The 27,891-nt window shown below is 36.2% G+C and overlaps 1 protein-coding gene across 3 annotated transcripts; it reads left to right on the forward strand.

The window, feature by feature from the left end:
- The first annotated feature begins 9,756 nt into the window (after positions 1 to 9,756).
- On the forward strand, positions 9,757 to 27,527 carry LOC116260187 (floral homeotic protein AGAMOUS-like). 3 transcript variants are annotated; one of them, XM_031638332.2, is made up of 9 exons: positions 9,757 to 9,883; positions 10,011 to 10,223; positions 15,528 to 15,609; positions 23,728 to 23,789; positions 23,864 to 23,963; positions 24,746 to 24,787; positions 24,879 to 24,920; positions 25,393 to 25,553; positions 26,980 to 27,527. In XM_031638332.2, the coding sequence occupies exons 2-9, from the start codon at positions 10,042 to 10,044 to the stop codon at positions 26,981 to 26,983; spliced, it is 675 nt and encodes a 224-aa protein (XP_031494192.1). In that variant the 5' UTR covers positions 9,757 to 9,883; positions 10,011 to 10,041; the 3' UTR covers positions 26,984 to 27,527. The 3 variants fall into 3 exon arrangements, with proteins under 3 accessions (XP_031494192.1, XP_031494191.1, XP_031494190.1); XM_031638331.2 differs by having other exon boundaries at positions 9,761 to 9,883; positions 10,008 to 10,223; XM_031638330.2 differs by lacking the exon at positions 9,757 to 9,883 and having other exon boundaries at positions 9,890 to 10,223.
- Positions 27,528 to 27,891: the final 364 nt, after the last annotated feature.

The following is a 27,891-nucleotide window of genomic DNA, read 5'->3' on the forward strand; positions in this document are numbered from 1 at the left end:
AATAAATAAATAAATATCTTTGTCGATCCATATGGGTCGTAGAGTTATATGTTCTACGTTCCACAATAAATACCTAGTAGACTATTAATGAAACAAATATCTTATCCAAATTTAGCTACATTTGCGATTTTCACATTTTGGTACAATGATATTATGCTAAGAAGTGGCACAAAGATTTAAACTCAGTAACACATGGATCTCCAAACCTCTTCTCTACTTAGTTGTGATATCCAAATTCTCCTATGCATATTAACATACCAGGGGAGATACTAGGGATGTCAACAGATCATATTAAGATCAGATATATCCTTAACTGTATCCATTTTTTCAAGTATGCACATATTCAGATTCAAACCCAAATTTAAAAACGAACAAAGAAGAGTCATTTTCAAGTCCAAAATCCGATTTCACAATGTGAATTCGATTTTTAGATTCATATCCAAATCCAAATTTTGAACCAAATGTAGCCCATTTTCAAATTTATTGGATATATATATATATATATATATATATATATCCAAAACTGGATCTAATCGGATGTCATTTCTCAAATCTGAATCCGATCAGGTTTTTTAATCAGATATTAAATTATTTTCGTATCTGATTTTTTCGAAACAGTTCTATTTAAATATCTGATCTAGATCAGATATATTTGACATCCCCAGCAGATAGAATTAATTTAATTCATATACATGGTACTAGAAAAACAGTAAAGGTCCTTAGATTTTTTGGTTTGTTTTTTCAGAAAAATTTTCTTTGAAAGAGAGATGAACCATGAACTGTTCAACAAACTAAATTCTTTCGTTTAGACACATACGGCGTGTAGCTATAGGAAAAAAAGAAATTGCTAGGTCATGTTTGCCATATATATATATATATATATATAAGCCTCAAAAATCATAAATTGGAAGATATTTTCCTCCAATAAGGATAGATGCCATTGTTGTCAACATTGACAAGCAGAATGAGACTCTACCTTTATTCTCATTCCATCAATCACTTCTACCCCAGCATTACACTCTGGATTGCATGATTGTGCCCAGATGAGATTGATCTCAAAAAGATTTTTTAATAAGTTGATTCTCTTGGGTCCTGCAGATCAATTCTTTTTCCAATTCCAAGGTCCAATGATGTCTTTGTGTTTACATGTTGATTTTTATTTTTATTTTTTATTTTTTTGTGAAGATTTGTGGATGGCCTCATTGCTTGGAAGAAAAATTATCTAACATTTACATGTGAACAGTGGTTGAACGACAATATATAAAAAAAATGCACTTAATATTGATGATTCATCAATAAAGATGATTTATACCTAGTACTAATAGATCAGAGAGTATGATGCACATACTATCTTGGGGAAAAGTATATATATATATATATATATATATATATATATATATATATATATATATATATATATATATATATATATATATATATATAGTTTTAACTTTTCCATAGGCCATGCTGTGTTTTAGAATTTTTTCATTAGAGATATGAAAATTAAGACAATTTTTTTAGGATGCATTTGATAGCCTCAGATCTCATATTTGATGCTGATTTAGGATCGCTTCAATGTAAGATTTAAAGGGTAAACAAACATCGGATTTTACTACATCTATGAAAAAATGGGTATTTGAGATCCTCAGTTTATGGCAAAACCCACAAATCTGAAGTTGGATTTTTTTTTTTTTTTTTGAGAGGAGGGTCAGATCACAAATCCTTGGATTTGATATCTCAAACAATCTTTAATCACTTCAGGTTTCATATCCAAAGATATCAAACACCCCTTATATGGCTCTTGCCAACCCCTGGTCAGATTAACATAAACTCCTCTGTGGATGTGTTAGTTCGAAGGCTGGGTTAGCACCTTGAAGGAAATTTTTGGGATGGACTGTCCACACCAGCTTATATGTAGATCTGTTAGTGAGGGCGACCATCTTGCGGAAAGCAACCTTCCATCGACTGCCAAAATCAGGAATTCAATTGTTCCTCGTGATAAGCCAGTCTCGCACAATGGAACAGAAAAAAAGAGAAAGGTTTTCAATTTAGGACAATAGTTTGATCGAACCGGTTGGGTTGGAAGCAAGGTTCTCAATTTACTACAATAGTTCTCTATAATTACTTGATTCTTTATTTCTAAGATTTGGAGCGTATCAAGGGTTTTTTTGGTAGTAGGGACACTATGAGTCTCCTATGAATCTATCTCAAATATTGGAGCAAGTTTATGAAATAGTAGGACCAATGTTCCATGAATCTACCCCAATCTTTAGGACAGATTCATGTGACACCTACCAAACTATCCCTCAAAAACCGGACCGTCCATACTTGGGTGCTCCAAACACTTAACTACCAAGCCTCGTGAAAATATCATGAGCATGTGCGCAAAGCGGCATGATTGAAACATGATCGCGCGGATACACCTCGAGAACACCCCACACAACCCCTCTCATACCACCTGCTGATCCATCTATGGTGTGGTTCATTCATATATGCATATGCATGCGAGACATAAAGGCCCATTAATATTGGGCCCATTGAATGATATTAAATTATTGGTACTGGTTCTACCAAGTAAGGGCCTTTGAAAACGAAGTGGCTCCATTTGAGGCACACTTTCCATCTATATAAGGAAAAAGATGGCACAAGCTGTTCATGCTAATTGCTCATGCTGAAGTGGGCCTATCACCAAATGGGCCCTATTGAAGTCACCCAACTAGCAATAATGAGGTTAATATAGTCTAAAATATAGGGCATTCATGAGTTTCTTGCATCTGCAAAGAGCCGGGGCGGAGTCAAAAGTGTTTTCAAGGGTTTGCTGATACGTAAATTTTAAGTTGAGAAGAGGTATTAGTATGTAATTATATGTGCTTATATAGAACATTATTCCATCTCTTATATGTGGCTATGCCACTGTTGACATTAAGCACGTATTGGTTACTACTAGCCCTACAAGTGATTTCCCTGAATTCCAGCACCAAACATCATATCCACCAATGACCCAAAGATTAGGGTAGATTCATGAAACACTCAATCGGCTCTCATCTTTGGGTTATATTCATGAAATAGTTACATAGTGTTCCGTTTTCCAAATGGGTCGTTGTTCTGTTCTCATGACCATAAGGTTTCCATGAATCAGACACAATCTTTAGGTTATATTCATGAAATCGTTACATATTATTCTGTTTACCAAACGAAACCCCAGTGGATACTATCCTGATTTCAACAAAGACCTTAGGTAGGTTATTCAACCTGCCAATTTCATAATTTGAATGAGTAGGGCTACTACTAGGCATGCAAGCCCACACACAAGGATCTTGACTTGTAAACTCAACTAAAAGTAGGATAGATTTCCTAATGTCTAACCTAAATGAGAGGGCACAGATAAGATAGATATCAAGTTCAATGGGCTCTTTTCCCTTTCTTAAGATGTGGACAAAGTGAAAAAGCTGGCCATTCCTAGTGCATGGAGCTCCATGATCGCGAGCTGCGGACAGTTCTTGCCGTTGCATTCGCAAATCTTATACCCTTTTGCACCAACTAATGGCATGACCATTATAGTTGGGTTAGTTGAAAGCAATTGTATATAATGTTGCTGAATTATAGATTCCTTAACAGGTAAAGATGTAATTGATTGGATCAACGGAAAAATCCGGTCATTAACAATTTGAGAGGTGGTTTAGAAGCGTAAAGTGTGTTGGGAGTCTTGACCTCTCGAAGGCTTATGATAGAGTGTCTTGCCCGGCCAATCTAAGAGAGCGACACATGCATTTGCTTGCACGTACATATTCGTAAATTATATGCAAAGAGTAATATGGTTTTAAAACAGAAGTATCATAATCTTTCCCATAAAAAATGCACACTAAGGATAAATTAATTATGGTACTTATGATATTTACCAGCCTTTTGCATGGTGTGCCCCTACACACACACACCCCATATTTTTAATTTTTAGTCATTTCATAATATCCGATATTTGATAGGTTTGAACTTTATATATATATATATATATATATATATATATATATATATATATATATATATATATATATATATATATATATATATATATATATATATATATATATATATATATATATATATATATATATCTGTGTGTGTGTTATGGGACACTATTCTCAACCTTCTATCAATTTGATAAAATGGTTCAAAACTGGACATGTGTACAAAGCAATCCTTTAAAATGGTTCAATTGTGAGTATTTATGTTGTTCGCTTTTGTTGATGAGTTTGCAGTCATTCTACAAATAAGACCTTGAGGTTATGCAGTGATCTTCATTAGGGATGAACATATTCCAGAAGACCTATATATATATATATATATATATATAAAGCTTGTAAAATATGAAAACAAAGTGAAAATGAGCATTAAATGTATTCTACAATGCGTCATCCGTTTAACATGATTGAAAGACTCACACATGGACACATACGAAATAGTGTTTTAACAAGTCACTGATAGTTAGTTTATTCAGTTAAGGGGGAATTTAATGCATATTCTTAACTTGAAAGCCGCCCAAAAAAATGTGTTTTATGTGTGAGCCATTAGTTCATATTAATCAGACAATGTGCGGAAGTTCAGATTAATTTCATACTATATTATTATTTGGTGTGACATATGTATGCCTGTATCTTCTTTCATTCTTTCTTATGTGCAACCAGTAAGGCAAAAGTTTTACCATTATTACTATATTCAGTTGCAGGAAAAGGCAGAGACACATGGGGGATGGTGCTGGCCACTGCCCAAACCAGTTACTCAAAAATTTTATGGGAAAAATTCAAAATTACACAGGATGCTCACATGAGTCACATCAAGCTAGTGATTCGAGTTCCTCTGGGCCAAAAAATCTTAGCTCTTCTATGCTTCGTACAAGGCAATAGTTGCGTCACACTTGTCAGAAAGCAATGTCCAAGAGAGCTCCAATTTGAGTTTTTCATTCACACATGCACACACATGAAAAGAGAGAAAGAGCCGATAAAATGAGAATGTATATCAAAATTTGGGAACAAGAAGTCCCCTAAATACAAAAATTGGGAACAAGAAGTCCTTTAATTACAATAACAAACCACAAAGAAGAAACAAAAGATGAAATACACAATACAACTCACAAAAAACAAAATAAAAGGGGTGGGAAGAGAGTGGAATGACGAAACGACACCATCACCCAACCACAGAAAGAGAACGCCGCCGTAGCCGAATGACAAAATAAACATCTCCCTGCACAAGTTATGTTGTGAAATTGATTCATGCAAGTTTTCTAAATATATATAAAGGGGTATATATATATATATATATATATATATATATATATGAATTAAACGAGACAAGCACTTGATTTTAGAAGTACGAACGTCATATTCTTTCCAAGCTAGTGGACGAATTTCTTAATGTAGAAAGACTTCTTGATGGGCAGTGCAATATTTATAGCTGATCAAGAGAAAGAAGCAAGCAAGGTGATCAAGTAATAGGATTTTTAAGATGAGTCAATAGTTCATATCTCACATAACATATACCAATTTTAGAAGAAGAAGAAAATACTGTGTTACTACCTAAAAGAGTTCTGACACATGGGAGGACAACTACTACGTTCAAGAGTCAAATTATCTGAAATAGTTAATTTCATAGCGTCACAATAAAAGATGGGCCACTTCGTTACTATACTTTTTTTTTTCTTCTTTAATTCTAATAGCTTGGCGTTAGTGTGATTCTTTCAGATTACCAAATGAGTTCACATCCTTGTATGGTAGTCGGTAAACTAGAGATATTTCAACTAGAATTGTCAAATAACATAAGATATTGATGATGGGTAGTCAATAACTTGACTCCTTAAGGTAGCAATTTGATATACAACCTAAGTTTTGATGTGCCCATCTATGTTGTGATGTATGGGAAGGACTTCAAGGCACAGTTACATACTTTTTTTTTTCTTTTTTCTTTTTTTTAATAGCGTGCCGCGTACAGCTAAAAATTTAAATCTCTCATTAAAAAAAAAAATCATCATAGGAGCATCACCCACCCCATATGGTTCAGTAATTTTTAGTTATCCCAAGCCAGCAGATATTCATTCCTTCTCTCTCTCTCTCTCTCTTCCATGAACATTGATTCTAAAAGTAATAGACATGAGGGAACATCAATCCTCAATCGTCCTATTTATCATGATGGACGGTTGAGAGCAGTAGACGGTTGAGAGCAGTAGAGGAGCTCCATATAAGCTGGCGTGGGCAAATTTTTATATATTTTTACATAGATTTCTTACAATTATTTAGTTATTTATATATTTCTAGTGCCCCATAGCCAAAAAATGTGATTCAGTTCATATATTTTTCTTATTGTTTTTATCTCAACCATCCATCATAATAAATCAGTTAATCCTCATAAGTGAGCTGGTAATTTTGACCATATAAAGTCACTATTCAATTATATATATATAATTGAATGGTGACTCTTTGGGAACAGTTCTCTCTCCACTCCCTCTCTCTCTCTCTTGCTTACCTCTACTCTACCATGATGGGAAGAGGAAGGAGGAGCCCTGGAAGCTCTACCCCTGTCATCATGCTCTAGGATCCGACCCTAAGGTGCCGGCGACGGGAGGGGGAGGGGGAGGGGCCTGCCCTCGGGGTGATGCCATTAAGAAAGTTGCTTAATTATAAAATTTCAAGTTCTGGTACTTTTTTGATGGCAGTCTTGAAGTGATGTATCCATTAAAGATCAACGAACAGAGTTTAACTTGGAGAATTCTAGAACCAGGATTTGATAAATGAAAGCTTAATCTCAAACTTAGTGATTGATTGGCCAGAGAAGGTGCAGATGATCGATCAGCTTGGGGATAGAGGAGGCATGTAGTGGCTCCCCAACAAAAATATGACATATTGTTTGATTGTTGGCTTGTTAGATTCTTATCTTTACTTCACAAAACCACGCCGTGTCGGCGGCTGGAAGCACTTACAAAAGTAAAAGCTTGTTTAGGAGTAGATCATCTTGCTCTTTCATTACTTTATAAAGTCTAAATGTGTTTCCTAGTGTTTCCAACACTTTCTTTATAAAAGATGACTAAGTTTGCAGTTAGATGCAAGTCTAATTTCAGTAAGTATAAAAAGAGGTAAAACAAGAAGGAAACCTTGACATCATTGTCAGTGTACAAGGGGGTTTATCAGCATGATGCTTTATACAGGGTGTACTGACTAGTTTCAAAATTGACCCAAATTTCCAATCTGATAAATCTCAATTCGTCTACAGTCGACTTAGATTTGCATCAAAAAAGGCTATGAATCGTAGCCACAAATATCGTTCTTCAGTTTTTATTGGTGATGTTTTTCCTGGGTAATTTTCAGTAATTTTGTTTTTTTAATCTCAGAAAAAGCTCAGAGTTTTTTTTTTAAAAAAATAAAAAATCAAAATGTTATGTAAAAATACAATAGAAACAAATAAAAAGACATGACAGACATCTACTTAAACTTGATAAGTACTAAGCGTTGTATTGCGTCTAGGATGTCATGTTAAATACCTAAAACAAGGGGAAATAAAACAATGAAACAAAAGTTAAAGAAATGAAATAAAAAAGTAAATGAAAACATCACTAAAATTGGAATAAATTGTTTTTTAATGTTTTCAAAATATCTCGTTTTTTCATTTTTTTTTCATTAATATCATGATGTGTTCGAAAACATTACGATATTTGTGGCTATGCTATGAACTACGACTATAATAGTATCCGAAATAAAGGTACATGAATCCCTTAAGATTTTTCAAAATTGTCAAAATAAAACTAGTTTCGAGTCCCTTCGCATAAGTGAAGTGTTATAATCCACCCCTCTTAACTAAAACACATCATTGCATGTAGTTTTGTTGGATTTGGTATCCCATCTTTGTACTTAGCTCAAAAACCAGTGTAGTAATTGATGTAACACTAACTTGAGGGCCCAGTTTGATGGATCCCAACGACAACGATTGATAATGTAAAACATGAGAACACAATCGGTAGGGGTTGTTTGACATTAGGAACAGCGTGTTAATGTTTCTAGACCACACATCAAAATTAAGTAAATTCATATAACACTTTGTTCACGTGTTACATGAATCTACTTCGATCTTTGGGGCACGTTCAATATGCAACACTCACATAGTGTTCTTAATGCCAAACAGTCCCGAGATTTCTCAAAGTTTTAGCATATGGTCATTCTCAAATATTTTTCCATCCATAAAACATGAGGTTTTGTGAGACCTTTCATGAGAATAGCAAGAGTAAAAGTACAGCTGAACTTGTGATATTGGTCATCTAAGTATCTTCATGTTTGATAGAAAAAGTTCTAATATTCTATCGTTTCTATCGTTATAAAGCATAAAAGCACAGTATCTTTAGTCACAGAGAGAAAGAGAAATTGACCTTTTACTCTTTTGTGAAAAAGGATTGATAGAGGTTTTGAAATATAAATAGTATCAAATATAAACACTTTTGCATTCTCATACCAACCGTTTGATTATGTTGAATGAGAGGCTATGAGGGTGTCATCCAAACACTCCCTAAATCTTCTTTTCTCATATATTTGAGTGACGCACCCAAAACAACATTTTCTTGTTAAAATAAGGCTTTTCAAAAGCCCAATTTTGATCATCACCCAAATATGTCTAAAACGTGGTTTTGGGCATTTTGCCTTCAAAAACATTAGATGTCATCCAAATGCACCTTTCATTTTTTATAAAACTTTACAACTCTTAAAAGAACGTGAGAAATATTAATCTTTCTTCACCTGTTTCAACTGGCCGTAGAGTACCATTGGCTTTGGCAAGACTTCAATCCAGGAGAATAATTCCAATGATCAAACACGAGCTTTGAGGGACAAGAAATGAAGGTCGTGCGGCTAACGCCATAGAAGCAATCTCACATGGGTGTCACAGTCAAAACCGCCATGGACAAGGATCATGTCACTCTTGGGGGGACCATAAGATGTCTACAAGCCATTTGGCTGCATGCTCACTTGGTTGCTGGTGAAATTTCACTGTTATCATGCACCCACTATTTATCCCAAGGAGAGTTGGTGCAAGTGGGTATGCGACTAGTTTCCGTTTCGATTCCCCAAAGCGTCAACTCTCTCTTCTATAAAAGTGCGAGGTCACTGACACACAAGTTAAAGCGTGGCATGGATGGTACTTGGAGACATTGAAAGCGTAGCGGGTACCCTAAAATGATAAGGAGTTAAGTGGGGACTTTGGCCTTATAACAGGTAGTAGGAAACCCCGCCCATCTGGAACCTTGCGCCCACCATTTGATCAGCCTTCAGTGACTGAGATTTCTACTCCACTCAAACGCTGGTGGCCGGATCTTAATTATCTCATACACAAATTTATGAGAATCTGATAGTCTGAGAGCATTCCTTTTACCTAAGCCGGAGACCTGTTTTCATATAAAAGTGCCACAACATTGTAGAGATGCAAGCTGAAAATGTCCAAAGCAAATCTTCACTAAAACTTTTATTTTACGATTTGATAACATACGACACGAATATTTTTCCAACAAGGAAAAAATGATTTTCCTTTTTAACTTTTACAAAAAAAAAAAAAAGCTCGTTTAGATTGTGATATATTTAAGGCATCCAGATCACTCAATGTCCCATTCAAATCATTTATTACGCTGCATTACAACACGTCCTTTTCTTCTCCTCCATGACATCCTACAAAAAAATTGGAAATAAGCCCAACTCCAATGCAAAAAATAAAAAAAAAAACAGTACAGAAAATGGCAGCAACAGTGGAGCCAGCAACATCAATAAGAAGAAAGATTTGTAGGGAAGAGTTCCATCTCTCTCTCTCTCTTTCTCTCTCCCATATAGCTTTCTTATATTCTCTTCCAATCCTCTCTATTTCTGTAAGTAGGAAGAGGAAAGAAAACACTGCCATCCATTTGCATCTCCTTTTTCAGTTGCTTTTCTGCCTGTTTCCTTTACCAAAATCTAACCACTCCTTATTTGGCCATTTTTTCCGACCCGGAGAAGGAAGGAGGAGAAATAAAGCAAACTGAGGAAGATGGGGAGGGGAAAGATCGAGATCAAGCGCATTGAGAACACGACTAATAGGCAGGTCACCTTCTGCAAGCGCCGGAGCGGTCTTCTGAAGAAGGCCTACGAGTTGTCTGTGCTGTGTGACGCGGAGGTCGCCCTTATCGTCTTCTCCAGCCGCGGCCGTCTCTATGAGTATGCAAACAACAGGTAGATCTCTCTCTCTCTCTCTCTCTCTCTCTCTCTCTCTCTCTTTCTCTCATATTTCAGTTCAAGAACTCCGACGACACTTTCTTTACTGCGTTTAACTTTCCAGCCAAATTTATACTTTTTTTTTCTTTTAATTGTTCTGGAAGAAACTAGAAATATAAATTTCTTCTCTCTTTTTCTTGCTTCCAAAGGAAATTCCATTTATTTTCTTCATTCCTTTCACTTTTCGGCCGCACTTTCTGAGGACCAACCATTTCTGCTTTATAGTTTTTAGGCATATTTTCTTTCTATTTCAATAAATTTGTTTTGCATCCGCTGAATGGAGCAAATCAAGGTTCTTCTTCTCTGTTTCATATATAAAAAAGGGGCCTCAACTTCTTTCACAGTCTATTTTATTCTTATCGTGTCTACAGTACAAACGGCCTTTTTCTTATAGATATAACTGAAGAAACCAGTTTTCTTTTCCGCTAAAAGGACCAAAAATTGAGATTTGCATTGTGCTTCTTCTTTCATGTCTTTCTAATCCTTCAACTGATATATTTCTACTTTGGCATCTTAATTTTCTGAATATGATGAAGTGCAAAATGAGTTTACTTCTGAAGCTGTTTTTTTTTCCAACCCTCAAATGATGAATACTTGTGCGCACCTTTAATTAGGAGGCTCTCTTTTCAATTTCTATTGCTTATAATTTTTACTTTTCTGCATCTTCTTCTTTTAGTTTGAATTGTCAATGGCGGATCTATTTAGACACCAGATGGGGAAGCAGATCATGCTCAAATCAGAATTAAAGTTGGCTTTCTCTTCTCTCTTTCGATGTGTTTAATCGAAAGTTAAGACCTAGCTAGATTTTGAACTTGATCTAGCTAGATGAGAAGTCAATTCAAGCTTGGTCTTCGTTGATGATCTATCACTTCCCGACTTATTTGTCAAACTAAATCTGTTTCTTGGTTCCATTAGATCCTTGCTTCTTCGTCAAAACTTTCACACTTTATTAGTTTTAACCCACCTAAAAGGATGCTTCGACATCTCTCTTTCTCTCTCGCTCTCATTCTCGGTCATCTCTCGATGTTTCAGTGGGAAATCTCTTCTTGATCTCTCTTTCAGAACACATAGCTGGCTAGCAGCGATATGAAGATATCTGTTTCTCCTATTTCTTTTCCATCATTTTTTTTTCTACCTTGAAGACTTTACCTCTCAATAAGATGGCATGATTAATCAGGTAGGCGCAGAGAAATCCATTTCTCACAGTAGTTCATCACGTTAGGCATCTTACGAAAGAAAAATGGAAAGCAATATTCATGGTGCCATCCTCTCATTCTTAGTCTCCCACGCACTCCGTCTCCTTCCAATCCTTCTTGAGTCACTCTTTCTCTTCTTTGCCCTCTTCCGTTTTCATCTATTGAATCATATGTACAATTAGTAAGACATAATTCGTAGTTTGCTCTCATCATTCTCAATTTGTTATTATTCGTTAATTATCTCCATCCAAAAAAAAAAGGAAAGACAACTCGAAGTAGTGGAGGGCGACTTTTCAGGCGTGCTTCCATGATGGTGAAATTTCTTTCAGACAAGTTTCATTGGATGGCTTATCCGAATAAGTTGTCCCCTCAAAAAGCTGGGACACGCTTAATTTGTGGATCAGACATGTTCTTAAGAGGAGAGGTTAACCTTGATAGGCTCACAAGATAAGTCATCCTTACAATTTGAGACATCTCAGAAGGATTTGTTTTTCGTTCACAGCAGGAGGATTGCAAAATGGAGAATTTTGGTTCTGTTCTCACTTTCAATTTGAGTGAATTAAAAAGTTAAAAACAGATTCGCTTTGTCTGAAACTATGGTGTCTTTCTCTATCAGTCAATACTTTACCCTTTTCTTGCTACTCTGATTCAGGAACTATGGTCGCATCACCAACATCAATTTCATCTCTCATATGCTTGGTCTTCATCTATCTTTCTTTTCATCTAGTATGACTTCCAACTTTTCCATCATTTTATGCGGAGTATTACTGCAACCAATTTTACCGCAGCTAACGCCATCGTTCTCCTGGAAAAGGAATCACTTTTCTGTTATTTCAGTAGCTTCCCTTGACTTGATACCAAAAGTGGGGCAAGCATCTGCTTGCATTGAACAACTTAAACTCGAAACTGGTATTTTAGTCAAAACAGTTTTTGGAATGTCAAAGTTTTTTTAAACATATATTCAGCCATTTCTTTCTGAGGTGGGGCTTCTAGTTTCTGCTAGGTCTTTTTCATACTTAAATGTCAAAAAGATCTAGCTTCCTATAGATGGGTACCTCCCTTTTTCCTATATAGATGTAATTCATATCATAATCGGAAAAGTTCTTGCCAAGTCCATTGTTACATTCTGAGCGGTTCAGCGTATTAATTCTCTCTTCGATCTGATGACTTGCTATGTTCTCGCTGTCACATAATATGATAACGTGTAACAAGAGCATTTAACACGCTAACTCTTGTTTTGGACCTTTGCGTTTTCTCTAAGTATATTCCTTCTCCCACATTAAGTACTGGAAAACCAACATGTCAAAAAAACATCAAACCTAGTAAGGATGGGAAGTTTTTCCTTTCTTTCTCTCTTTTATGAAACCTCAGGCAAATATAGCCATGTTTCCACACATAGCAAGACCTGAATAAAAGCTCTTGCAATCATAACATTTTCTCCAATTGCATAAATCTACACTTGTGCTTGAATTTCTCTTTTTCCTCGACCATTTACTTTCAGAATGAAATCCTTCTTCGGTCTCTTTTCTGTTCTCCATGGGGTAGCAGTATTTGCATTACTGCTACATCCTTTCGGCTCCCATCTTTGATAACAAACTAAAAAAAGAAAGAGAAGATTAAGACCAACTACTTTTAGCTGTTCTGTAATGCAAATGACCTCCAGTTCTTCATCATCTTCAGAAAGCACCAATTTTCAAACCCGACCTTTCGAGCTTTTCCCATCAACGATGGCAGAGAGAGGGACGCGTAGGTCATAGGAAAAGCATTGGAGAGCCAATGGGATGGAAGTACGGTTGGTTCTTGCATGGAGAGCTTCAGCTTTAGCGCTGGAATATGGGCAAACTTTATTTTACTTCTCTCTCTCTCTCTCCCTCTGCATATACATATGGATATGTGTGCGTCTGGTGCAGATTTGCAGGGTGGAAAAATCCCAGCAGCCATTGACAAGAACACCCTTATTCAAGCAGTCGACCGCGTCGGTCATTTTGGTCATTTGCTGCCTGGAAAACAGGCACTTTCTCTGTCTATTTATCCATGCGCCATTGAAGTTAGGGAACCAAGTAGCCTGTGCTGACAAATATACCCTCTTTTAGAAGGACGGTTTTACAGTAATTTTTTCTCTGTAAATAGGGTTGCGCATTCTCTTTCTCCTGGTTTTGGGTCACATCGAAGTTGACGGTTTCTTAATGGCTTGTGACAAGCCATCTTTCCCTGTGGTCTAAAGAGTTTGCGTCGAGCCCATCCCCTCCCTCAGTCTGTCTCTCTCTTTCTCCGGCCAGTGACCGGCCGGCCAACCGCGTGTCAGTCAGAGATTGCAGCAGCCAAGCCAATAATGTCTTTGGATCACGTACCACCGTCCCAACTCCCAGCCAATAATAAGTCGAGGATGTTAAGGAAACACGCATATTTTTATTGCTCGCTTTGGTATAGGCGCTTTTGGGTACTCTGTGTGAGATTTTCGGATGTAGATATAATTATTACTTTTTCTTGGCTTTTGAAATATATATTATATACTATATTATATATATATATATATTATATAACTTCCACCATATCCCTAAGATCTTGGCCTTTTGTACAAAAGAAACGGGAAGTACATCTAAATCAAACCAAAGATTGATGGTTTCCATTCAGTAGGGTGTTTCATGAGTGAAGTTATTATACTTATCGAACTCTAATCATTGACCAGAAGAAATTAAACACATAGAACACAAGATTGTGCTGCGCATGTTTTACTTAACATTAAAGGTCAGTTGCTTACAGTGCTTCATCTTTTAATATTTAAATATAGTGCGAGATATTGATCTTTGATATACTAAAAGATTTGTTTATACCAAAAACACTATGTCTCAAATTATAATGTTCCAGTCGATTAATTCCATACCACAGACTCCTTTTTTTGTTTCCACACACACTCTCTCTCTCTCTCTCTCTAAAAATTGGTTCTGATTAGTATTTTTAAATATGAGGACTAGCTTTGCCGTTTGTTGTGATTACGAAAATAATGGTCTGACTAATTCATAGTTGAGAAGGTGTAGTCTTGGTAATCCGTGTGCTTTTAGTTTTAGAGGATTTTCTTAATTAAATTTTTTGTTGCACGTAAAGTGACAAGTGGGTCGCGTTACGTGATTGGACGTGCTCTTCTTTAATATCGTGAGTGAATTTTTCACTTTACAGAGTGATTAGATGTCTTTGTCAGCTGTTGCTAGGGTAGGCCCCGTTGCTTGGCTTATTGTCTACTTAGAAAGCAACTGGAAACTAACACAGTAGGTGGATCAAGTAAGATCCTTGTCAAGTGGTTGTGGATGAGACAAGGCGAGAGAGAGAGAGAGAAAGAGTACCAAAAGAAGCGAGTCAGGCAACGTAAGCATCTGCATTCTATTTCACAAGTTAAAAATGCTCAAGGTAAAGAGATTGGTAGTGAGAAAGTGTAGTCTTTTGCATTTCTTTTTTACTTTAACAGCATAAGAGCTGATAAGTTTCTTGTGTTAATTTCTTCTTCTCTGGCTCAGCCTACGTTCGTTTTCTTTTCATGCTGCAGTTCAGTGAAAAGAAAACAAAAGCAGTAGTCAACGGCTGACTGAATGATTATCGCGTTTATGCAACATACGTACTTTCACCGAACAAGAGCCATGAATCTATAAAAGAAGCTATATCTGCATGAATGGCCCTTAGGTCTCATATATTGATTTTATTGGAGACTCAAGTCTAAAAACTGTGCTTTCTAGTTCACTATGAGCCCGCCCTTCTGAAAAATAGTACCCGCGTTTTTGAATGGCCCTCATTTAAATTGCACTGGTACTTTACTTCAATCATATCGAAGGCCTGCATTAAATGAATGTGCTCCCTCCCTCCCTCCCTCCCTTTCTCCATCCTTTTTTTTGGTGGAAAATGCAGAAGGGTTTTTGTTCTTCTTTTTCTTTCTTTTTTCTGCTTTGTTTTTGTTTTGCTGTGATTAATTTCTGTAACTTTTTAAGTATGACGGCTAAGCATAGTTGAAGAAATATATGAATTTAAATCGTATCTAATCGTGAAAATTTTGCATGAATGATTTCGAGCTTGGCAGTGTAAGGGGAACGATTGAAAGATACAAGAAGGCATACGCAGAGAGTTCTAACTCGGGTGCTGCAGCTGAAACGAATGCGCAGGTAAGTTCTTCTACCTGCCTTCTTAGCTGACGATATTTATTGACTACCTAGTTGGCTTGTCCTCGTTTTTGCAAATCACTCTTACTCATTGCTGCTAATCTTTTATTTCTTTTCCTACACTTAAAATCTTTATGCACCAACCCCGCGGTTGGAACTCAGCTTCTGATAGCTTCCGCTCATGCGTTTAAGACGTAAACGTTAAGGCAATAGCACTTTTTGCCTCCTAAAAACCATCAAATACTTCATACTTCAAAAAAAAAAAAAAATCAATTTGCAACATGATCCTTCTGACAATGAGATCACTGAACCAAACTGTCATGTCAAAGTAAAATTCTCGTTGTAGGCCTTCCTTATCATGCCTTCCATACACTAGAACTGGTGTCAATATGATAGGAAAATAACGGCCGATTCCCTTCATATTGCACCTGGCCGATGAGTTATGAAAAAATCGGCCATACGAAGCCCGAATCGGCCCATTTCGACTGATATGGGCTGATATATTATAAAAAACATAAGTTAAAAACATAAACATGAACTTTACCTTTTTTTCTGTTCTTTATGATCAAAACTAGCCAATCGATATCGGTTGATACGGGGAAATATTTATGTTTTGTGATTCTGATATGAGATGAGTTAGATTTTCACGATACTGGCGTGCACAACTGTGTGAGAAGGATACGTACATGGTGCTGCAAAATGGCAGTCCCTCGTGAGCTTCAGCCCTTTACAACCTCTGCAGGTGCACCGGTTGCATCACATGATTGTAGTTCATAATAATAATACTGTAAGGGAAGTACAGTATGGTATTATGGCACGTTCTAGATTGAACGACCGAAAATAATAAATTTAACATCTGAAAGGTCGAGGACCTATCACCCACTTTTACAAGTGAAAATCATGATTAATATGGGAAGGATTATTATCTTCTCGATAAGCTTGAACAAGTTTCCTGAAACTCTAGAAAGCTATAGCTTTTCTGTTCAGGGATTATATCACAATAAACTACAACATTTGTTTCGTTGGTGAAAAGTGAAAATTACTTAGATATTTGTCCACTTGTAGATGTTCTAAAGCTGAACTTATTGGTATTCAAAGATGTCTGTAGTGACGGCAGACAGCAGATAGATAAAAGAGTTAGTACGAATCATCGGTGTTGTCAGTGCATTAAACCTTTATGAAAAGAAAATTCACCTGGAAATGACAAAAGTTACCCTGCCTGTGTTCGCCAGCAGCAACTCATGATTGCCACCTTCAAAGGATGCAGTTTCATCATGGAGCTATCGTCGTTCTGGTAAAGCACCTAGAGGCAGACTGCAGTTCTGCGACGTAATTTGCTTTTGAAATCCGTAACGCTTTGAACCAATTGAACTGGAGTTTAATCTACCAAAGTGCGCCAGAGAGAGAGAGAGAGTTGTGCTCTTAAAGATTAAATGACCATGATAGCCTGAAAATGGAGTTAGAAGCTGTAGATAACACATAATTAAACTGTTGGCTAGGGGCTGGCTATGACTTGTTTCATCAGACAAAAGCGTCATAAAGCAACAGAAAGCACTATATAAAAAAATATCTGCTAAAGTACCTCTTAGAAACTAGTGCATGCATGGATGATGGTAATCGTTGGTATCTTGTTTTTACTACTGTAATTGGGAACCCGTTGTTCTTTAACTTTGATAATCGTCATTTCGTCAAAAGAAAAGAAGGCATTTGCTAGGACTCTGGCTTGAAAGGCGTGTCACAGGAACGTGGGTTGGATTAAAAGATTCAGCAACTTCTTATGGCTTTCACAATGTGAACTTTTATGCAAGAGGTTTGGTTTGTAGACTCAAAAGGAAGAATTCCTGTGATCTAGCACGAACGTACATGTCAGACTTGTTCTCTGAGAAGATGTATATTATTTAAGTACTGTTCAGAAGAACATTATATTCTTAGAACACGTTCTTTAAAAATATTCCTAAGAAGCACCATGTTATATCTTGAGGAAACGTGGAATGAGGAATTCTAGCATTTGATTGTTAGATTTAGATACGGTATCCATGATTGCAATATGGTTAGAATAAGAACATACTACTCTTGGTATGTGTTCTAAGAACTTGTGTTCCAAAAGCAACATTATTCTTCTAACCTAGTGCCGCTTATGGGTCTTAAGGCACTTTGTTTCGAATCCTATCAGTGCAACCTGCACGAGACTTGAATAATAAAGTTAAACTTCAATTTTCTGTGTATGATGAACATAAAATGGGGCATCAGTTATCCGCTTCTGGCTTCCAATTTATCTTTTTAAGTACACCTAGAAGAGCATTGCATTTCTTGCAGACCTGAATATGTAGGTAGACTTACAATATTTATTATGAAGTTAAGCATTGTAGCACCTGGTGTGCACATGGTTCCATGAGAAGTTTCTACTGCTTAAATTAAACTTGAGAGTAAGCTTATGCTTTAAGATCTATGAAAAAATTCCTGCTGCATAAGTAAAGTTGAGGCTTCACTTTAAATTCATGAGACAAAAAACTCCGCTGTTTTATCCGGGAGTGATGGAGATTAACTCAAGCTTGCGTAAGACTTTCATTCCCTCAATTTGTATTACAATTCAAGTTTGATATGCATGTGTTAAATAGCCCTAGACTTCATTCCATCACATGTCTCCAAGAATGTGATACACATGCTTCAAGTGTTCGAGGCTACGACCACCACCTTCAGTTCTTAAATCAACAGTCCGTTCATTTCTTATTTGCTTTCATTTGTCTTGCCTTTCGAACACGGGCATTCATGCAAATCATAAGCTCAATTCTTGAGTTCTTTTGTCTTCTTTTCCCTTTCCGTGAGCTGCTTCTTCACAATATTGCAAGATCTAGTGATCAAATGAAATATTTTACCTGCCCTCTCTCTCTCTCTCTCTCTCTCTCTCTTACACACACACACGCATAACAAACTAGCATACAGTTTACTAGAAGAAGCTGCAAATAACTCAAAGTTTATCGTACTGAACATAGTAATAATTGAAAATAGAAGGCTATTGATGTCCTCATGAGATCCTCATCTCATAGATTTCCATGGCTTAAAAGCTATCAAATTGAAATTACTAGTCAATGGTAGGGTGCTACTGACATGCTTATTACGCTGCAAAGTGTTCTGTAATCGAAGAAAGTTGCGGTGACTTGAAGTTGATCTGTAACTTCATTTGTGTTTCATGTCTGATGTCGGAAGACGGAACTATCAAAAACTGATAGTGAAGCTAAACAGAAAACTTATCCTTAAATATGTCAATGAAGAACCCAACCATACAACCATTAGAAATGCTAAATAGAAACTAGAACGTAGGGGTAGTGCCCACTTGTCTATCTTGGCGTTCTGAAGGAAGGATGAAAAAGCTGAGTCACTTTCATGTCTGACAAGAGAGGCATGATGAGAGCCAATGCAGCCAAAAAAAAAGAAGACTGGAATCTGGCACACAAGAAGAAGTTAGTTTATTCTTTCTCCTATATCTATACTTCAGCTTAAGACATATACACACACACGTACGTACAGGACTTCAACAAAGATAAAAAGTAAGCAATAATGATCATGAAATAATGACCAATAACTTGACAGAAATAAGTGGTTGCTCGATTTGGATGAAAACTCATTGTTTCTTGGGAAGGCCGAAGGCCCCTCGTTTCTTGTGATGATTCTGTGGTTTTATCGATCACATTGCCTGTTAATTTTTTTAAATGCGATTTTTCCGAAGGCTTTAGTGGTAAAGTATGTAGTTTGAAATTGGGTGGAAACATATGATGTTTTAATATGTCCTTGTGCTATTTGATCACAAGCTACATGACAATTCAATTCTATAAGCTTAGTCTTTTAAAAAAAAAATTATGTTCGTGGCAATGTGCAATATATCTTGGTTATCATAAAATACTTCTGTTGGAACATTATGTACAACTTTTCAATCCATGAGTAGATATGACGGCCATGGCCATATTAGTTTACAAATGGTGCTGCCAATGGAATGATATTTTGCTTCTCCTTATGAATATGAAACTGCATTTTTGTTACTTAATCTTCTGGATATGAGATTTTTCTCAAGAAATATATAGAAACTAGTCATAGTTCTGCGGGTGCATGCAAGTTGTCACAAATATTGTCTTTGAGTATAAAATGGGAAGGTTTTTTTCCGATATAATACAAAAGTTATTTTTCTCCAAAAAATCAGCAAATTTAAAAGGAAAAGTAAGAAAATTACAAAAATGTGAAAATAAAAATCTGGTAACTGAAAAAAATATAAAAACATGAAAAAAGAGAGAAAAATATTAAAAATGAAAAAACAAAAAAAACATGAAAAACTACTAATAAAACACGAATAAAATGCACTTTTGTCGTTTTTTTTTTTGTTTTGGCGTCGCCTTTTTTTGTCAGCTGATTTGCTTTTAACGTTTTTTCCTTTTTTTTTTTTAATAAAACGTGTTTTCTGTACACGGCATGCAACCAACCAGAGTCGAGCATGCTTTCACAATTAATGAATATTAGAAGTCATAAATAGACCCCATCCTAAACTGTATTTCAAATAAGACGCAACTCAGAGAGCACTGTCCATATGTTCTTGCCGTGGAGACTGGAGAGTGCATAAATATGCTTAATATATTCCCTCAGAGCATAATATGTGGTCTTGTAACTCGCAAGTAAATAAGTTTCTCAACAAGATGATGATATCTAGAGGGATCTTTTTATAGTTCACCGTGATCACTGAGTTGCAATAATTGCTCCATTTTTTCTCTTGAAACAAGTAAATAGGCGATTTGGATGTGAATACTTCAATTTCTAAGGAATACATCAGTTGAAAGTGTTGATGTAAATGGCTGTTCACATGATTAGTTTCTTCATGTTTACTGAAATTACCATGACATCTAAATTCGATAGTGTCGTTTAGAACTTCTAAAACATTCTAATGATGAACCCATTTAGTCATTTACGACCTATTAGTTACCATCATGAAAAATTCAGTCACTGCCATGGTGAGAAATTTCTATAAGAAACATATTTATCAATGTGAAATGACCACCTTGTTTTGAGTTTGACTTTGAAGTTGATGAACTTTGAGCACACAAGCAATAGAAACCCTTTATAACAACTGGAGGTCTTCGACCTCTTATAGTTCTTCAAGTTTGGTCTTGTTTAGCATTGTTTGATCCTCATTGGGCATGACAGAAATCACATGCGGACTTGTATCCATTTATGATGTTTAATTTGAGCTAGGTCCTTGATATTCGAATTCAGTAGTTCCAAGAAAGCCAGTGTCATTTGAATTGAGAGGACCAACATGATAAACATGATATCATCATTCAAATTTGGAAGAGATAATACTAGTGCTAGCAATGAGGTCATTGCATTATGATAAGCTCATATTTTTTCATGAAACACCACATCTCTATTTTTAAAAACTCTGTGTTTTTCCAAATCAAAAAGTTTGCATGTGCTTTATCCATTAGCACGTCGAATACATAATTTTTGTTTAATAATCAAATTGGGTTTTGTTAGCATAGCAATTTGCAGCATAATGCAAATACAAAAGAAATTCCTAGGTAAGCATATGACGGTTCTCTTTTGAAAAAATTCTCAAATGGGCTTTTACCTTTAAATTTATGGGGGAATTTGATATACCTATAATAATAGAATTTTAGAATCAAAATACTCATTTTTAAGAAGTTGGAATTATTAAACAAATGGGGTAGTTTGTTTCTGGAATTAGGAAACTGAAACCTGGAATTTCATTCTTAATCAAAATTCCAAACCATCAAATGCCCCCTTAGGTTCTTAGATTTCCTTATCGTACATGCATATGTAAGAACATCGACCTGCTTCATGTTTCAATGTTGTCACCGTCTAGCTTCCGAGATACCAACACAAATTTGAAACTTCCTAAGTGACATAAGGATCTTAATTACTATCAGTCATATCGAGAGAAGTATTAGTCTAGTACTCTAATACCATGAGAAGTAACAAGGTTCACGAAGGCACAACAAAACACACAATAAAAACTTAGTTCATTTATTTCTCCTTTACGTGTACTGCCTCTAGCAATCACTGAGTGCACGAAACTTAGTTGACAAGTGTCCTGCTCTTCACCTAGGTTTTGAACCAATCCTAAACCCTATGGACAAGGAAAAATGAGGAGGGGTTTCAGTTTCTTCTGGGTATCTGCCCCCCTCCTTCAGGTATACACAAGCTTAAGGCACATAAGCACACATGATGTCTGGGACCATCGTTCCTTTCATAGGCTGGAGAAAACCATAGCTATGCCCTTTACTTGCATGTTCAACCGAAGGAAGACCTTCCTGTATGTACATCATCCAATCCACAACAAATCGGATGAAATCCTTAGATTTCTCACCGACTCAAACTAGATCGAAAACTACCATGCCATTGAATCGGAAAAGGTTTTTCCAAAAGTGCAGAAGGTTAGATCTGAAGAACTGATTCACGGGTCACATCTGAGCATGGGGAAGGAAGAGCCTGGTGTGCTGCGCAAATGGAAAAGCTTAGTCAGAACCACGCAGGTAGCGCGCGGGAAAAGCTTATTACGGGGGACGAGTCAAGAATGACTGCAACATTTGAGCGAAACAGGAAGTCACATCGATTCCATTGAAGACTCATAGCTCTTTGGTTTTACTGCATGAGTATGGAATGAAATGTAGTTGACATCGCGAATTTCTTACCGAAGATGATTTCTAGAAAATGATTGTCTGCCATTTGAAGTAAGCATTTGTCTAACTGGTATAACTTCTTAATTTTGATTCTCATTTTGCAATCGTATGCGCACTGTCCTCGTCTAATAAAAGCTAATATGATTAGACAGAAATAATTGCTCTAGCAGCAGGTGTAACTTTTGCTGCTGAAAATCATTCATGGAATTAAGTTAAAAGTGTAAGTATGCACCGCATATTTTTGTAAATATCAAAATAAATTAGTTGTCTAAATTACTTTGCCGTAAGATTATGAAAAGGTCTCTAGTATTAATATTATGGATATCTACATGCAAACTGTTTCCAAGTTGTTTCTACACTAAATTAGTTTTTTTTTTTTTAAAAAAAAGAAGATAATAAGTAGCCAACCTAATACCTAAACTGGTACTAGCTTTGTTAACGTATTTTAAATTTTGAAAATTTCCAAACGAATACTGAATAAGTTGCATGGACCTATTTAGTTGCTAATCAAACAATGACTACAGAAAATTTCTCATTTGCTAGTCTAGCTTGTGCTTTTATTAAGAAAACTGTATTGGGTTCAGGTAATCTCAGAAAACATTGGAATGAATACACCCTTTTGCATAAAGTTGGTAGTACTTAGATTTACCTATTTAAAGTATTCAGGTTTTTCGATACGTCTATAAGCAAGTCTATAGCAACTAAAGATTCAGAAAGAACTTATGAACTCCAATGATAATACAAATTGAAGCTATTTTCGACGCTTGACAATGCAAGGAAGAAGTATTTACATGCATGACGACCGCTATAGTAGAGAATCTGTAGTCTAGAACGTGAAGTAGAAAGGGCTCAGGTTGAGTCCTTGCTTTCCGAGAGAACACATTAGTTTGGAAGCTTATTTCAGTCTCTGCTGACGATTCTAGCAAACGGTTTGGACTATGGAAGAGCACTGTATTCTAGCAAACAGTTTGGACTAGCAGACGATTCTAGTTAGTTTTCAGTGGCTTGTTGGACCATCAATGTTCTTTAACATATTTCATGCCTTTATCAGAACGCTATTTTTTTTTTGGTAGTCTCACTCTCAAGTTCATATCTATCACCAGGGATGTACATGAGCTAAGTCGAGCTTGAGCTTAGCCAGCTTGGACTCAACTAAACTCATATGGAGCTCGGCTCGAGACAATGTCAGCTTGACTTGAGTTGAACTTGACAAAGTCAGCTCGAGCTTGACTCGGTCCCAACTCATTTGTTTTAAACTCATTTAATGAATCCAACTCATTTGCTGTCCTCTAAAGAATTAAAAAAACAAACTTAAGTAGGAATCAGAAAGAAATTTTAGTGTTTTCATGGCCAGTGCAATTTTAAGTGTATCAGCATGATTGTTAATATGATTTTTCAGTATTCAGATATAGAATCTTACTATTTTTCTCGCTTACAGTATTACCAACATGAAGCACATAAACTACGCCAACAGATCAACAAAATACAACAAGATAACAGGTGAAAACCACGGAGATTCTCTTTACTGTTCGTTGCTTACTGTGCCACGGTACTAACATGAAATTTCTGTGCAGGCAAATGCTGGGCGAAGGTGTCAGTGAAATGTCAATAAGAGATCTCAGATCTTTAGAGAATAAATTGGAGAAAAGCATTTGCAGAATAAGAAACAAAAAGGTATATCCAGTTTTCAGACTGTCAGCTGCATCCGCTTCCATGCAGTATTAGTTGTCTCATTGCTGAATGCACTATATCCTTCAAAATGATGAGGGTCTTATACAGAAGCTTAAAATACAAAATATTTCCCCCCCTTCAATGTCAAGGAAGAATCCTATTCTCATCCTATATATATATAGGTCATTGGTAAATACCAGACCACAAAGGGGAGAGACAAAAACCAGATATCTTAATTTTGTGTTAAAAATATTATAAAGAAAATGTGAACATCCTAATGTGTTCCTATATATAGAGTAATTCAATGATGTTTTAATTCAAGTTATTTTTATTTAAAAAATTGATTTTTCTACTATCAAAAATTTTGATGCTATAAGTGCCATTCATCTTTTTTGTTATTAAAACATCATCATGACTAAAATAAAAATTTGACTAACATAATAATGTTCCTCGTCCAAGCACTATTAAGTGTGTATCCATAAGGCTAGATTGCAAAAAAAAAAAAAAAAAAAAGGATGTAATAATAATTTTTAGTAGGTCTAATTTTTGTCTCTTACGTAGGTGCTCTGGTATTTACCAATCTCTCTCTCTTTATATATATATATATATATATATATATATATATATATATATAGAAGTGACTCTATGATCGGATGATACAGATATATGAGCATGGATATACTGATTTAAAAAGTAGTTTGCTTGTCATGTCTAAATTCATTGTGATTACAATTTTTGGGGTGAGTTTGGCTCCTAATTTCGCTGTTTGATCTGGTTGTCAACAGAATGATTTGCTGAACAGTGAAATCCAGTACATGCAAAAAAAGGTAAGCCTCTTTCGGTTTTTTCTCATCGATCATCTTCCAGAATTCGCTCCTAAACGAATAAAAAGATTATAGTTGCATGTATTTCTTGCAGAATGAAGATCTGCACAACGAGAACGCGTTTCTTAGAGCAAAGGTAAATAAAATCCCGTCAAATTCAGTGACAAGTTGGGATGGCTTAGTTATGGTTTCGTCCTTCAAATGTGATCGAACATTCCAAGCTGGCCCATAATAAGGCCTTAACTCACGAATATTGAAAAGTTAAGGTTCACTGGGTTAGGACCAAACTGGGGTGGTTCAATGTTTTGACTCGAGCCTACCAAAAGTCGACTGGGTCAACCAAATTTGATTGTTGACTCAGATTAGGCAACCGAGTCATGCCAATTCCATGATTATAAATTATTTTGTCACAAGCTATAAAAATATGTATGGTACAAAGAGACATTTTTATTCTCATCTCATCTATCAAAGGTTGCCAATCAGGTGACTCACTTTTGATTGCCTGAATAGAGTTGTGGTTCATTCTTGATAATGGATATCAGGATGTATTTGATGAGGGAAACTATTTGATGGATGATTCAAATTTTTGCTCCAATTAAAACTCTCAGGTCTGCGAGAACGAAAGAGCGGAGCAGCTGCACATAAACATGATGGCTGCAGCCCCGGCGGAGTACGAGTTGCCATCAGCAGTATCCTTCCAGCAATTCAATCTAATGGAATCCTCCCACCACCAATACTCGCACCAAGAAAGAACTACCTTGCAACTTGGGTACCCTCCTCTCTCTCTCTCTCTCTCTCTCTCTCTCTCTCTCTCTCTGTGGATACTGCAGTTGGGTGTTATCCTGATAGTATTGAGGAGTGTTGATCTCTTATCCTGCTGTAGCATCCCTGTGGAGGCCATGTGAACCAGTTCTTATCCTCTCTCTCTCTCTCTCTCAACTTGGGTACCCCCCTCGCATTCATATTACAACTAGAGATAGCGGATCATGACGTTTTCATGTTTTTGTACCATCACAACTCACTCTTTCTTTCTTCCACAACTTTTTTGATAAAGAAAATACTAAGCAATGATAGGTAGAAGACTTGTGAAGGTCGACTTTCTTACGGTGTCTGCCTTTAACTCTATGGTTCTGTCAAATGCTAAGGTTGGTGGATAATAGAAGACAGTGAAGACCTGAAAACCTTGTCCCAGAATGAGACTGGTTTAACTCTCTCTCACTCTCTCGCTTGAATTTTGAGGGCAAAATATAGCAACCATTAAAAATTAATGGCTTCGCCCCTCGATGCGCACCTGACTGGGGTATGACTCCATATTTGAAGTCCCATGTGACGTATATTTTTATGTTCAACCACAGCTTTAATAACCTTATTATTCTCCTAGAGTCTCCTTCAAAGTCCTAAATGGGCTTTCTCTTTTCTGGAATCTTCACGATGCAAACTTTTTTAGGTAGATGCTTACTTGAAATATAACAACTAGCTTATACAAGAAATAGTTTTTTTCCTTTGCTGCTAATCTAGTTTGTGCTTTATTTCTAAGTTCTATGAAAGCCTATAAGAAAATCTCAATTTAAGACTACTGAAAAACATGTTCATGTTTGAGTTTGGCATGTGTTGAGCATAAGTGTTTTCAATTCTAAGAGATGATAACCAGACACGGGACAGGCATGACATCATTTTTGAACCCTTAAGACCCTTGAATAGATACAATATTTACAGCATTTGATGGGTGCAGATCTGGCCATCCGACAAATTACTGCTTAAAGTGATCTTACATATTCATCCTCAATTGGGCTCATGTCCTAACCATTCCCAGTGCAAATGTTCCTGCACAAAGTAAAACTTCATTGATGCTCACAGCGGTGATGACCATCTATTATGAAAAATGAAGAGAGATTGAAGATGGCTTTGAACACGAGATTTTGGCGGTTCACACTACCTCCTCAGCCTTTCAATGGACTATTTTGCTAACTGGCCTACAAATGGCAAAAGCATTTTCAAGATCATGGTCTTATAATAACCACATTTACTTTCACACATTAGAAAATTTGGTAATTGACGGGATAATAGCATTAGTTTTCAATGATAGGGGTGACATTGTTGTAGCTACTGGTACTTTTCATCTTTGCCTCGCTTTTTGAATAGAAAAACTGAACAATTTATTTATTTATTTTTGCTTGTTTTCATTTATTGAACAGATGACATTGAAAGCCCAAAGTCTCAAGATGGGGTCCCCTTGTGAAAACATGATTTCAATTGTCTTCCCACTCCGAATCTGCAGATTTCACTTCCCAATCAAGAAAACAAGGGGGGAAAGAAGAAGCCAAGAGATGGAACCAGATCAGAGTCTGACATCATTAATCTTGGCCATGTCTCATTCTCTTAAACTGGTATAAAAGTCTAAGCTATACGAGGAGGCCTGTTTTAATTTGGAGTATGTCTAGCTTGTAAAACATGTAACTTTGTGCATTATCTGCCCACATAAAGCATTGAGCTTTCAATTGCAACAACAACTGGTAACACGAATATGTTGGCTCCAATATGTCAATATGTTTCTATTTTTCTTTTTTCATTTCAATTATTATTAAAAAAAAGGGCACCAGGAATTGAAGACTTGGCCATTACTCCCCCTCAAGTTGGTTGTGCTTCCATGTCGACGATTCCCAACTTGCTTGTAATGGATTGGAACTTGTCTTTGTAGAAAGATTTGGTGAAAGTGTCATTAAGCAGATCCTCAATTTTGATATGGTAAGTCTCTATGATTTTCAGCTGAATAATCTCAAGTGGCAATATTTCTTGTCATTTTGATTAGCATCAGTGTACCTTAAATGAGACGGTTGTTTTTTCTAGTCATCAGAATTCACTAATCTACCTTTTAAATATCTGAAAGTTTTGTGTCGTTTGGCCTTGAGACAAGTGCTAATAGTAAGAAAACTTGAATAACTTCTCACTCAATATTTTTAGCGCTTTTGGAGTATTTTCTTTTCCTCATTTGCTGCTTTTGGCTTACCTGAACTTTGCTTGGATGCCCACCTAAGTGCTGTCTAGGTCTTTGTGAAGGTCCACTGCCTAAGGTTGCCTAGTGCTTTTGGCTACTAAGATGATAGATA

The sequence above is a fragment of the Nymphaea colorata genome, chromosome 9 (genome assembly GCF_008831285.2).
Source record: "Nymphaea colorata isolate Beijing-Zhang1983 chromosome 9, ASM883128v2, whole genome shotgun sequence".
Classification (NCBI taxonomy): Eukaryota; Viridiplantae; Streptophyta; class Magnoliopsida; order Nymphaeales; family Nymphaeaceae; genus Nymphaea; species Nymphaea colorata.

Bases quoted from the DNA above. Each gene is read 5' to 3' on its own strand.
- LOC116260187 (XM_031638332.2), top strand. From the start codon at position 10,042: ATGGGGAGGGGAAAGATCGAGATCAAGCGCATTGAGAACACGACTAAT. The intron at 10,224-15,527 runs GTAGATCTCTCT...CGAGCTTGGCAG, and splicing joins TATGAGTATGCAAACAACAG to TGTAAGGGGAACGATTGAAA. The intron at 24,788-24,878 runs GTAAGCCTCTTT...TATTTCTTGCAG, and splicing joins TCCAGTACATGCAAAAAAAG to AATGAAGATCTGCACAACGA.